Raw genomic sequence first — 12,500 nt, 5'->3', positions numbered from 1 at the left:
TTGGTCAACCATTCAAAGCTCGCACTGATGGAAGGAGGTTTTGGCTCCAAATCTCACGATACATCGCCCCATTCATTCTTTCCTTAACACGGATCAATCGTCCTGTCACCTTAGTGGAAAAACAGCCCCTAAGCATGATATTTCCACCCCCATGCTTCACAGTAGGTATGGTGTTCTTGGGATGGAACTCAGTATTCTTCTTCCTCCAAACACGACGAGTTGAGTTTGTACCAAAATGGATATATGGATGATACAGCAGAGGATTTGGGAGAATGTCATGTGGTCAGATGACACCAAAATAGAACTTTTTCTATTTTGGTCAATAGTGACTTTTTTGTCACTATTGTTTATGTTTGGTACACGAATGGGTATATTTTAGGCCTTTAATTATTTGTTTTATTTTTGCCAAAAATATATTGCTCTTTTTATCTTTGGTATGAACTTTATTATGGGACGGCGTGGCGCAGTGGGAGAGTGGCCGTGCGCAACCCGAGCGTCCCTGGTTCAATTCCCACCTAGTACCAACCTCGTCACGTCCGTTGTGTCCTGAGCAAGACACTTCACCCTTGCTCCTGATGGGTGCTGGTTGGCGCCTTGCATGGCAGCTCCCTCCATCAGTGTGTGAATGTGTGTGTGAATGGGTAAATGTGGAAGTAGTGTCAAAGCGCTTTGAGTACCTTGAAGGTAGAAAAGCGCTATACAAGTACAACCCATTTATCATTTATTTATTTAACTCCAAGTTATTGTTTTTGTTGTTTTTTGTCATTGCTATATGTCATTGCGTTTTGATATTGATATTATCTTAAAATTTAGTATGTTGTTTATGTCATATTTTATTCATTATGGTACTTTTTCGTCACTATTGTTTGTCTTTGGTACACTAAAGTGTATATTGTTGTTGTGATCCGCTTCCCGGATCACATTTTGATTTTGGTTTTTGAGTCCTTTTGTGTTTTCTGTTTGTTTTGGACTCTTCCGGTTCCTAGTTTTGCACTTCCTTGTTCATCTTGTCTCCATGGTTTCTTATTTGTTCCATCTGCTACTCTCGGTTGACGCGCACCTGTGTTTTTGATTACTGCCCAGTATTTAAGCCTGCCTTTTCCGTTCACTCGTCCTCTCCTCGTAGTTTGTGTTACACGCAATTTGTGTTCGCACAACTGTGACGTCCTTGATCCTCGACTCGGTAATCCCATGCCTTGGTTCCTCTAGCTCCCACGCTAGAAGTTTTGTTTTGCTTTTTGTGCCTTGTGCAATTTTTCTGTTATTTCCCTAGCTCCCATGCTAGCCCTTTTGGTTTGTTTCTAGCTCCCATGCTAGCTCTGTTAGTTTTGCCTTTTTTGCCTAGCACCAGTTTTTCTGTTTATAGTCTGTTTTATTTATTGAATAAATCTTCATTTCTTACCTTTACGCTGTGTCCGTGCTCAATCTGCATCTTGGAAGAGCGCCACCGCCATCACCATGCCACCCAGACGTAACAATCGTAGGCCATTGGTTCTTTGTTTTACTTTTGCAGAAAACATATTGCTATTTTTATATCGCTCTTTTTCATCTTTGGTATGACCATTATTATGTCAACTCCAAGTTATTGTTTTGTTTTTTGTTTTTTTGTCGTGTTGTACTGTAATCTTTTGTTTTGTGATTGTGCGATGTTTTTTGCCCGGACCCCCTTAATAAACTAAATTAAAGTAAACGTCTTGTCTCTCATAACGATTGTGAACGATATGTAAAATTCCACAAAAAAGTGCAGTTGCCCTTTCTTTAAATTAAGTTCAAGTTAAAGTACCAATGATTGTCACACACACACTAGGTGTGGTGAAATTTGTCCTCTGCATTTTTGACCCATTCCCTTGATCACCCCCTGGGAAGCAGCTGTGCCGCGCCCGGGAATCATTTATGGTGAAATTAAAGTAAACATTTACCAGTGGTGTTTATTTCTTTCATGGAGGAATGAAGTTAATCATAGAACTGGCACATGGTATGAAAAAAATATGGATTTTAAACCGAGAATCGATCCTGAACCGAATCATTACCCCCAAGAATTGAATTGAATCCGACAGTTCCCCAAAACTCACCACCTTAAAACCGAGATCCCGTGGTTATGGCGTTAAGTCGCTCCTCTGGACCAGTGGTTCTCAAATGGGGGTACGCGTACCCCTGGGGATACTTGAAGGTATGCCAAAGGGGCGTGAGATTTTTTTTAAATATTCTAAAAATAACACCAGTTCAAAAATCCTTTATAAATATATTTATTGAATAATACTTCAACAAAATATGAATGTAAGTTCATAAACTGTGAAAAGAAATGCAACAATGCAATATTCAGTGTTGACAGCTAAATTTTTTTGTGGACATGTTCCATAAATATTGATGTTAAAGATTTGTTTTTTTGTGAAGAAATGGGTCATAATCCGCTACCCGGATCATTTGTTATTTGGATTTTGAGTTTGTTTGTGCACTTCCTTGTTTGTTCCGTTACCATAGTTTCTGATTAGTTCCATCTGCTATTTGTTTCCTGACGTGCTCCTGTTGGTAATCGTTTACTTCTGTATTTAAGCCTGCCTTTTCCGTTCACTCATCCTCTCCTCGTAGTTTGTGTTACATACTGTTTGTGTTTCACAAGTGGCGACTCGGTTTTCTGTATTTGGACTCGCTAGCTTCCACGCTTAGCCTTTAGTGTTTTTCTAGCTCACATGCTAGCTCTTTGTTTTGCCTGTTGTGGCAAGTGCCAGTTTTTCTGTTCTTAGCCTGTTTTTAGTTTTAATGAATCGTTATTTCTTACCGTACGCTGTGTCCGTGCCCGATCTGCATCCTGGAAGAGCACCACCCGGCATCACCATGCTACCCAGATGTCACAAAATGTTTAGAATTAAGTTCCTGAATCCAGATGGATCTCTATTACAATCCCCAAAGAGTGCACTTTAATTTGATGATTACTTCTATGTGTAGAAATCTGTATTTATAATTGAATCACTTGTTTATTTTTCAACAAGGTTTTAGTTATTTTTATATCTTTTTTTCCAAATAGTTCAAGAAAGACCACTACAAATGAGCAATATTTTGCACTGTTATACAATTTTATAAATCAGAAACTGATGACATAGTGCTCTATTTTACTTCTTTATCTCTCTTTTTCAACCAAAAATGCTTTGCTCTGATTAGGGGGTACTTGAATTAAAAATGTGTTCACAGGGGGTATATCACTGAAAAAAGGTTGAGAACCACTGCTCTAGACTATGCTGTCCTTGGATTCTCTTGACATGCTCTTTGTGCTTGTGTTCCCACAGCCCTGCTACGAGCGAGTGAAGGACTGGCTTAATGAGAACCTGGTGGCCTTGTGGATCTTTGCTCTGTGCACAGCACTTACTCAGGTAATTAGAGGACCTTGCACCAGTTACTTCTTGATAGTTCCGCGTGCTTTCACACCCCCTGACTTTTGGTTGACTAAACCCAACATTTTGCCGTGGACAGCAGGAGGGCAGCCACTTTGTGTGTGTTACCACCGAAGACCACACAGGGGGGGGTCTGACATTCCATAAAACTCTTTAATCTCCTTCGGTACGTGACTTGCCTACACATGCCGTGGCGTGAAGGGCTCCGTTCTTGAAGGCATCAATCACGCGACTCTTCTCCTGCTGCAGCTGCAAGCTTATTTGTAGTCAGCCATTAGACTCTGGGTGGTGCTTTGAATCTTCTAATGCGGCCAAATGAAGCAGAAAGTAGATGTAATCAACGTCTTTGAGCGTACGAGGAATCGTGGCGCGTGCAAAATGATGTATTACCTTGCACTCTCATGTAACTTTTTGGGAAGTACCTGAACTTACACTTTCTGCTGCTGGGTGCACTTCGAAGCAAACTGACAAATGACACGATAGTTATCCTAAAGGTTATGTGATAATAAATCTCTATTCAATTTAGTACTGACTAGGGATGTCCCAATACCAATATTTTGGGATTGGTATCAAAATGTACTGTATTTCAACACTTTTTGATAATTTACAATACTTTTCTAACGAAAAGGGACCACAAAAAAATGCATTATTGCAGGGGTGCCCACACTTTTTCTGCAGGCGAGCTACTTTTCAATTGACCAACTCGAGGGGATCTACCTCATTTATATATATCATTTATATTTCTTTATTTATGAAAGAGACATTTTTGTAAACAAGTTAAATGTGTTTAATGATAATACAAGCATGTGTAACACATATAGATGTCTTTCTTTCACAAAGACAAGAATATAAGTTGGTGTATTACCTGATTCTGATGACTTGCATTGATTGGAATCAGACAGTAATGATGATAACGCCCACATTTTCAAATGGAGGAGAAAAAAAGTTGTCCTTTCTGTACAATACCACATGAAAGTGGTTGGTTTTTGGCATCTAATTCATCCAGCTTCCATACACTTTACAAGAAAAACATTGGCGGCAAATTCCGTAGCTTGCTTGATTGACATTCACGGCACCCGAGGGTCTTGTGAGATGACGCTGGCTGCTGCCAGTTCATTGTTATGAAAAAATGACAGAGAGGAAGGCGAGAAACACTTTTTATTTCAACAGACTTTCGCGCCGTCCCTTCCGTCAAAACTCTAAAGGCCGACTGCACATTTCCTATCTTTACAATAAAAGCCCTTCTTCATGCTGCCTGTGCTAACAAAATAAGAGTCTCGGAAAGCTGGCGTGCACAAGTGATGTGCACGCCAGCTTTCTGAGGGATCGCTTGTGCACGCCAGTTTTCCGAAGCTCTGTATTTAGTTAGCGCAGGCAGCATGAAGCAGGGCTTTTATTGTGAAGATAGGAAATGTGCAGTCGGCCTTTAGAGTTTTGACGGAAGGTACGGCGCGAGAGTCTGTTGAAATAAAAAGTGTTTCTCGCCTTCCTCTCGGTCATATTTTCATAATAATGATCTTGCAGCAGCCAGCGTCATCTCACAAGACCCTCCGGTATCGTGAATGTCATTTAAGTGACGTCTTGGTGAAGATTGATGATCACTAATTTTTAGGTCTATTTTTTTTAAAAGCCTGGCTGGAGATCGACTGACACACCCCCCGCGGTCGACTGGTAGCTCGCGATCGACGTAATGGGCACCCCTGCATTATTGGCTTAGATTTAACCAAAAATTATGGGTGCATTAAACATATATTTTCTATTGCAATTCTGTCCTTAAATAAATTAGTGAACATACTAGACAACTAGTATTGTCGCGATACCAATATTTTGGTACTTTTCGGTACTTAACAAAAAATCTTACGATACATTAAACATATGTTTCTTACTGCAAGTTTGTCCTTAAATAAAATAGTGAACATACTATTACTACAGAAAATAACACATATTTTCAGTGTCTTTGCTTGTTTTGTTTTTTTTACTGTTTGCATTATGGCTGTCAGCTTTGTCTTTTGTAGTAAGCAAACAAACAACGACTCCAAATTAGTCTACTGTCATATGCAGTATTATAATGTGTCATTTTCCATTCTTTTATTTTGTCAACATCATTAAGGACAAGTGGTAGAAAATTAATGTAATTTAAAAAAATGTCATACTGTGAAACATCGTACCACAAAAATTTGTAACGAGAAATGCAGCAGCACCAAACGCCATTACATACAATGTCACAACACAAAATGCCATATCACAAAATATCGTAACACAAAACGCTATAAAACAAAACACCAGAACACAAAATGCCATAAGACAAAATTACGTAACGTGACACATGTAACATTTAAGATGGAATGCCGTAACACGAAATATTGTAACTGTAAATGTCGTAACAAGAAAGGCCATAACACAAATCACCACAACACAAAATGTCATACTGTGAAACATTGTACCACAAACATTTGTAACAAGAAAGGCTGTTGCACCAAACACCATTACATACAATGTCATAACACAAAACACCATAACACAAAATATGGTGACATAAAATGCTATAACACAAACATTATAATGCGAAATGCCTTAACACAAAAACTATAACACGAAACACCATAAAACAAAATTACGTAACGTGAAACATGTAACATCTAAGATGGAATGCCGTAACACGAAACACTGTAACACGAAATACTGTAACTGTAAATATCGTAACAAGAAAGGTCATAACACGAAACACCAAAACACAAAATGTCATACTGTGAAACATTGTACCACAAAAAATTGTAATGAGAAAGGCTGTAGCACCAAACACCATTACATACAAAGTCATAACCCAAAACGCAAAAACACAAAATATCGTAACATAAAACGCTATAACACAAAAAGCTATAACACAAAACGCCATAACACGAAACGCTATAACACAAAACACCATAACACAAAACACCATAAGACAAAATTATGTCACGTGAAACATGTAACACGAAATACTGTAACTGTAAATGTCGTAACAAGAAAGGCCATAAAACGAAGCACCAAAACAAAAAATGTCATACTGTGAAACATTGTACCACTAAAATTTGTAACGAGAAAGGCTGTAGCACCAAACGCCATTACATACAATGTCATAACACAAAACAACGCCATAACACAAAATATCGTAACACAAAACACTATAACACAAAAAGCTATAACACTAAACGCCATAACACAAAATGCTATTATACGGAAAACCATAACACAAAATGCAAAATTACACAACATGAAACATGTATCATTTAAGATGGAATGCTGTTACACGAAATACTGTAACTGTAAATGTTGTAACAAGAAAGGTCATAACACGAAACACCAAAACACAAAATGTCATACTGTGAAACATTGTACCACAAAGATTTGTAACGAGAAAGGCCGTAGCACCAAACACCATTACATATAAAGTCATAACCCAAAACGCAAAAACACAAAATATCGTAACATAAAACGCTATAACACAAAAAGCTATAACACAAAACGCTATTACACGGAAAACCATATCACGAAACGCAAAATTACACAACATGAAACATGTAACATTTAAGATGTAATGCCGTAACACGAAACACTGTAACACGAAATGCTGTAACTGTAAATGTCGTAACAAGAAAGGTCATGACACGAAACACCAAAACACAAAATGTCATACTGTGAAACATTGTACCACAAAAACTTGTAACGAGAAAGGCTGTAGCACCAAACACCATTACATACAAAGTCATAACACAAGACATTACACAAAATATTGTAACACAAAACACTATGACACAAAAAGCTATAACACGAAACGCCATAACACAAAACACTATTACATGAAAAACCACAACACAAAACGCAAAATTAAATAACATGAAACATGTAACATTTAAGACGGAATGCCGTAACGCGAAAAGCTGTAACACAAAATACTATAACTGTAAATGTCGTAACAAGAAAGGCCATGACACGAAACACCAAAACACAAAATGTCATACTGTGAAACATTGTACCACTAAAATTTGTAACGAGAAAGGCTGTAGCACCAAACACCATTACATACAAAGTCATAACCCAAAACGCAAAAACACAAAATATCGTAACATAAAACGCTATAACACAAAAAACTATAACACAAAACGCCATAACACGAAACGCTATAACACAAAACACCATAACACAAAACACCATAAGACAAAATTATGTCACGTGAAACATATAACATTTAAAATGGAATGCCGTAATTCAAAATACAGTAACTGTAAATGCCGTAACAAGAAAGGCCATTAAACAAAACACCAAAACAAAAAATGTCATACTGTGAAACATTGTACCACAAAAACTTGTAACGACAAAGGCTGTTGCACCAAACGCCATTACATACAATGTCATAACACAAAACAACGCCATAACACAAAATATCGTAACACAAAGCGCTATAACACAAAAAGCCATAACACTAAACGTCATAACACAAAACGCTACTACACGGAAAACCAGAACACAAAATGCAAAATTACAAAACATGAAACATGTATCATTTAAGATGGAATGCCGTAACACGAAACACTGTAACACGAAATACTGTAACTGTAAATGTCGTAACAAGAAAGGTCATAACACGAAACACCAAAACACAAAATGTCATATTGTGAAACATTGTACTACTAAAATTGGTAACAACAAAGGCTGTAGCACCAAACGCCATTACATACAATGTCAAAACACAAAACAACGCCGTAAAACACAATATCGTAACACAAAACGCTATAACACAAAAAGTTATAGCACGAAACACCATAACACGAAACACTATAACACAAAACACCATAAGACAAAATTATGTCACGTGAAACATATAACATTTAAGATGAAATGCCGTAATTCGAAATACTGTAACTGTAAATGTCATAACAAGAAAGGCCATAAAAAGAAACACCACAACACAAAATGTCATAATGTGAAACATTGTACCACAAAAACTTGTAACGAGAAGCTATAGCACCAAACACCATTACATAAAATGTCATAACAAAAAACGCCATAACACACCATATGGTAACACAAAGTGCTAAAACACAAATATTATAATGCGAAACGCCATAACACAAAACGCTATAACACGAAAAAACATTACACGAAACACCAAATTACGTAACATGAAACAGGTAACATAAGACTGTATAATGCATATGTTCCTTCTTGACTGCAATTAAAACTAGAATATATGTAGAATATATTTATACTATTCATATATTATATATTTTATATATATATAATATATTATAAACTGGTATATTATGTTATTTATTATTGCCCACCTGAAGACCCCATTGAAGCTTTTGCCTCTAACCCCCCACTCAACACTAAGTGCTGATTAATCTGAGGGATTGTATTACCTAGTCCTATGAGCTCTACTGATAAACTGGAGAATTCCAGTGACTGCAGTGAAAGGGCAGCTGACAACTAGGGAAAGACCGTGCGACAACTTGGAAAGACAGCTGACAGGAGGGAAAGACCCCGACGGGGCTGTCATGGACTAGCTATCCATGATGGCAGGCTCTGTCACTTGATAAGTAGACAAAGGCCACCCCTCATTGCTACGACACGTCCAAAGAGAAAAATACCCCTAGAGTCTGCGAGAGCGGGGGCGGAAGAAGACTCATCGGCTGAACACCCGGCAAATGACCCTGGATTGAACACGACGACGAAACAGATAATCAGCACAGAAGAAGCAACATCAGCCGAAGGACAAGAGCGCCGAGTATGCAGCTGTGGCTGGTCCAAAATAACAACCATCAGAGGCCTTGAAATACATCAAGGGCGGATGAAGTGCTTGAAGAAAACAAAGCCAGGACCTCGCATTGATCTCTATCTTTTGAGAGAAAGATCAAGTCAGGCGAGTGAAGCTCAGCGGCAGGATTCAACCCACAGTCCACCGGGCATCAATACTCCAGAGGCTGAAGGTAACTCAAGCATTACATCAGAAAGTGTGGAACCAAGCCACTTGCAACATGCTTTAGAGAAGAACCTCATGTGAAGTGGCCAAAGTCCAGCAGCAAGAAAGAGTGGGAAATAATCGATGCAGACCTGGTCAAGATCCTGGACGGAATCAAAGGAACGGTGGAGAAGAAATTAGAGAAGATGGTAGATCTGATCTACTCCTATGGAGCAGAAAGATTCGGAACACACGTGACAGGGAAAAAGGACATGCCTTTAACAACCCCTCCAAAGTCCAGAAGACAAAAGGAAATAGAGCGACTGGTCAAAGAGAGAAGGGTTTTGAGGAAGGAATGGAAGAGAGCCTCATTGGAGGAAAGAGTGAGCATTGACCTTCTGCAAACAGACCTGAAGGGACACCTGGGAAGATTGCGGAGAGCTGAAAACCTCAGGACTCGGCGCAAGAGGAAGGAAAGGGCGAGAACATCCTTCTACAAGGACCCTTTCAGATTTGTGAAAGGCCTCTTCACTAAAGAAAAGAGTGGGTCACTTAAGGTGCCAAAGAGGGAACTGGAAGACCACCTGAAAACCACTCACACAGACAATAAAAGATTTGAACAGAGAGAGATACCATCAGACATGCCACCAATACCTCAACCAGAACACCAGCTGGACGACAGTCCCCCAAGGTGGAGCGAGGTTCAGGAAGCAGTGAGGAAATCAAGGGCAGCTTCAGCTCCAGGACCAAATGGAGTTCCATACAAGCTGTACAAAAATTCCACAAATGTCTTACGCTTTCTGTGGAGGCAGATGAAGGTGATGTGGATGAAGCAAATCATCCCAAAAGTGTGGCGCAGAGCTGGGGGAGTGTTAATCCCAAAGGAAAAAGATGCCGCAAACATCGATCAATTCCGGCAGATCAACCTGGTAAACGTTGAAGGGAAGATCTTCTTTAGCATCGTTGCCAAAAGGATGACAACGTACCTAAAGCAAAACAGCTTGATCGATACATCCGTGCAGAAAGCTGGAATACCTGGTTTTTCAGGCTGCTTGGAGCATACAAGCATGATTTGGCACCAAATCCAATCTGCCAAGAGGGAAGGAAGAGACCTGCACGTCTTATTCCTAGACTTAGCCAATGCTTTTGGATCCGTCCCTCATTCTCTCATCTGGTCAGCCTTCAACTTCTTCCACATCCCAAATACCATCACAAACCTGGTGAAAAACTACTTCCGTGATCTGCAATTCTGCCTTAAAACAACAGAATACACAACATCATGGCAATCGCTGGAAGTGGGAATAATGGCTGGATGTACCATCTCCCCTCTAGCCTTCACCATGGCAATGGAAGTGATCATTCGAGCTTCCAAATGGGTTGTGGGTGGAGAACGTCTGAGAGGGGGAGAGCGTCTACCTCCCATCCGTGCCTACATGGACGACATGACCACCTTGACCTCAACCGTTGCATGCACTAAACATCTGCTGGCAAAGCTTCATGCCAACATTACATGGGCACGGATGAAGTTTAAACCCAGCAAGTCCAGGAGCATATCTATCGTCAAGGGGAAACTCACAGACCAGAGGTACTACATCGAGGGTACTTCCATTCCGTTGGTGTCAGAGCTGCCAGTCAAGAGTCTAGGGCGATTGTACAACGCAAGTCTCAAAGACTCGGACCAGAGCAATCAGCTGAGGGAAGAAACCATCAAAGGCCTTGTCCGCATTGACAAGACCTTACTTCCTGGCAAGTTGAAACTGTGGTGCCTACAGTTTGGATTGCTCCCCCGTTTGATGTGGCCACTAACAGTCTACGAGATCCCCATGTCCAAAGTCGAGAAGCTGGAGAGAACAGTCAGTGCATACATCAAGAAGTGGCTTGGCCTTCCACGGTGCCTCAGTAACATCGGCCTATATGGTCATGGTGCCCTGGAACTGCCCATCTCTAGCCTCACGGAGGAGTTTAAATGCACCAAGGTGAGGCTGAGCATGACACTGACTGAGTCTCAAGATGAGGTGATCCGAGCGGTTGCTCCCAGACTGGCAACCGGGAGGAAATGGATCCCATCTGAGGCTGTGAAACAAGCCAAATCGGCTCTCAGGCATGGAGACATTGTAGGACAAGTGCAGCACGGGAGAGGTGGGTTTGGACTTGGGGCTAGTCGACCCACATGGCACAAGGCAACATCAGCCCAGAGGAGGAAGCTAGTGGTTGATCAGGTTCGACAACAAGAGGAGGCAGACAGATGTGCAACAGCAGTGGCACAATCCAAACAGGGACAGTGGACTAGCTGGGAAAACCTGGAGCATCGTAAGCTCACATGGAAGGATCTTTGGGAAATGGAAGGGAGCCAAATCAGCTTCATCATCAGAGCCACCTATGATGTTCTTCCCACACCCAAAAACTTGAACCAATGGTTTGGAGAAGATCCTTCTTGTGCACTCTGTCAAACCCCTGCAACACTCAGTCACATCCTCACTGGCTGCAAATTCAGTTTGTCTCAAGGTCGCTACACCTGGAGGCACAACCAGGTCTTAAGACAACTGGCGATCACCCTGGAGGAAAGGAGAAATAAAAACAAAGCCTTCTCTCCCCCAATCCCTAGTCACTCAATCACCACTCAGTTTGTAAGAGCAGGACAACTACCACCAAAACCATCTGCAAGAGTGGAGGCAACCCTTCTGGACTCTGCCCGGGACTGGAAAATGCAGGTTGACTTGGACCAGAAACTCATCTTCCCGCCTGAAATCATTACAACTGGCTTCAGGCCGGACCTGGTCTTGTGGTCAACCTCCCAGAAGATTGTGTTCATTGTTGAACTAACTGTACCATGGGAGGCAGCAGTTGGTGAGGCATATCAGCGCAAGCATCTGAGGTATGCGGACATAGCAGCCGAGGCAGAGCAGCGCGGCTGGCGTGCCCGAGTACTACCAGTTGAAGTCGGGTGCAGAGGTTTTGTTGCTACATCCACAACCAAGCTCCTGAAAGGAATGGGATTGAGAGGTCAGGCCTTCCGGCGGGCTGTCAAATCGCTGTCTGACGCTGCTGAACGAAGTAGCAGGTGGATATGGTTCAAGAGAAAGGACCCAAACTGGGCTGCTAAATGACATCGAGGGGTAAAGGCAGAGGGGGGCACACCTGGGACGCCAGATGTCGCCGTTGAGCCCTCC

The 12,500-nt window shown here is 41.0% G+C and overlaps 1 protein-coding gene across 5 annotated transcripts in view; it reads left to right on the top strand.

Moving 5' to 3' along the window:
- The window catches only part of tspan4a (tetraspanin 4a), a 526,989-nt gene that overhangs the window by 511,514 nt on the left and 2,975 nt on the right, over nt 1–12,500 (top strand). For all 5 annotated transcript variants that reach the window (XM_061887281.1, XM_061887282.1, XM_061887283.1 and 2 more), the window contains one exon: nt 3,285–3,368. In XM_061887281.1, coding sequence (XP_061743265.1) covers nt 3,285–3,368 — 84 coding nt within the window. The remainder of the gene's footprint in view (nt 1–3,284; nt 3,369–12,500) is intronic.

The sequence above is a fragment of the Nerophis ophidion genome, linkage group LG25 (genome assembly GCF_033978795.1).
Source record: "Nerophis ophidion isolate RoL-2023_Sa linkage group LG25, RoL_Noph_v1.0, whole genome shotgun sequence".
Classification (NCBI taxonomy): domain Eukaryota; kingdom Metazoa; phylum Chordata; class Actinopteri; order Syngnathiformes; family Syngnathidae; genus Nerophis; species Nerophis ophidion.
This window is presented reverse-complemented; position numbering and strand designations above follow the sequence as displayed.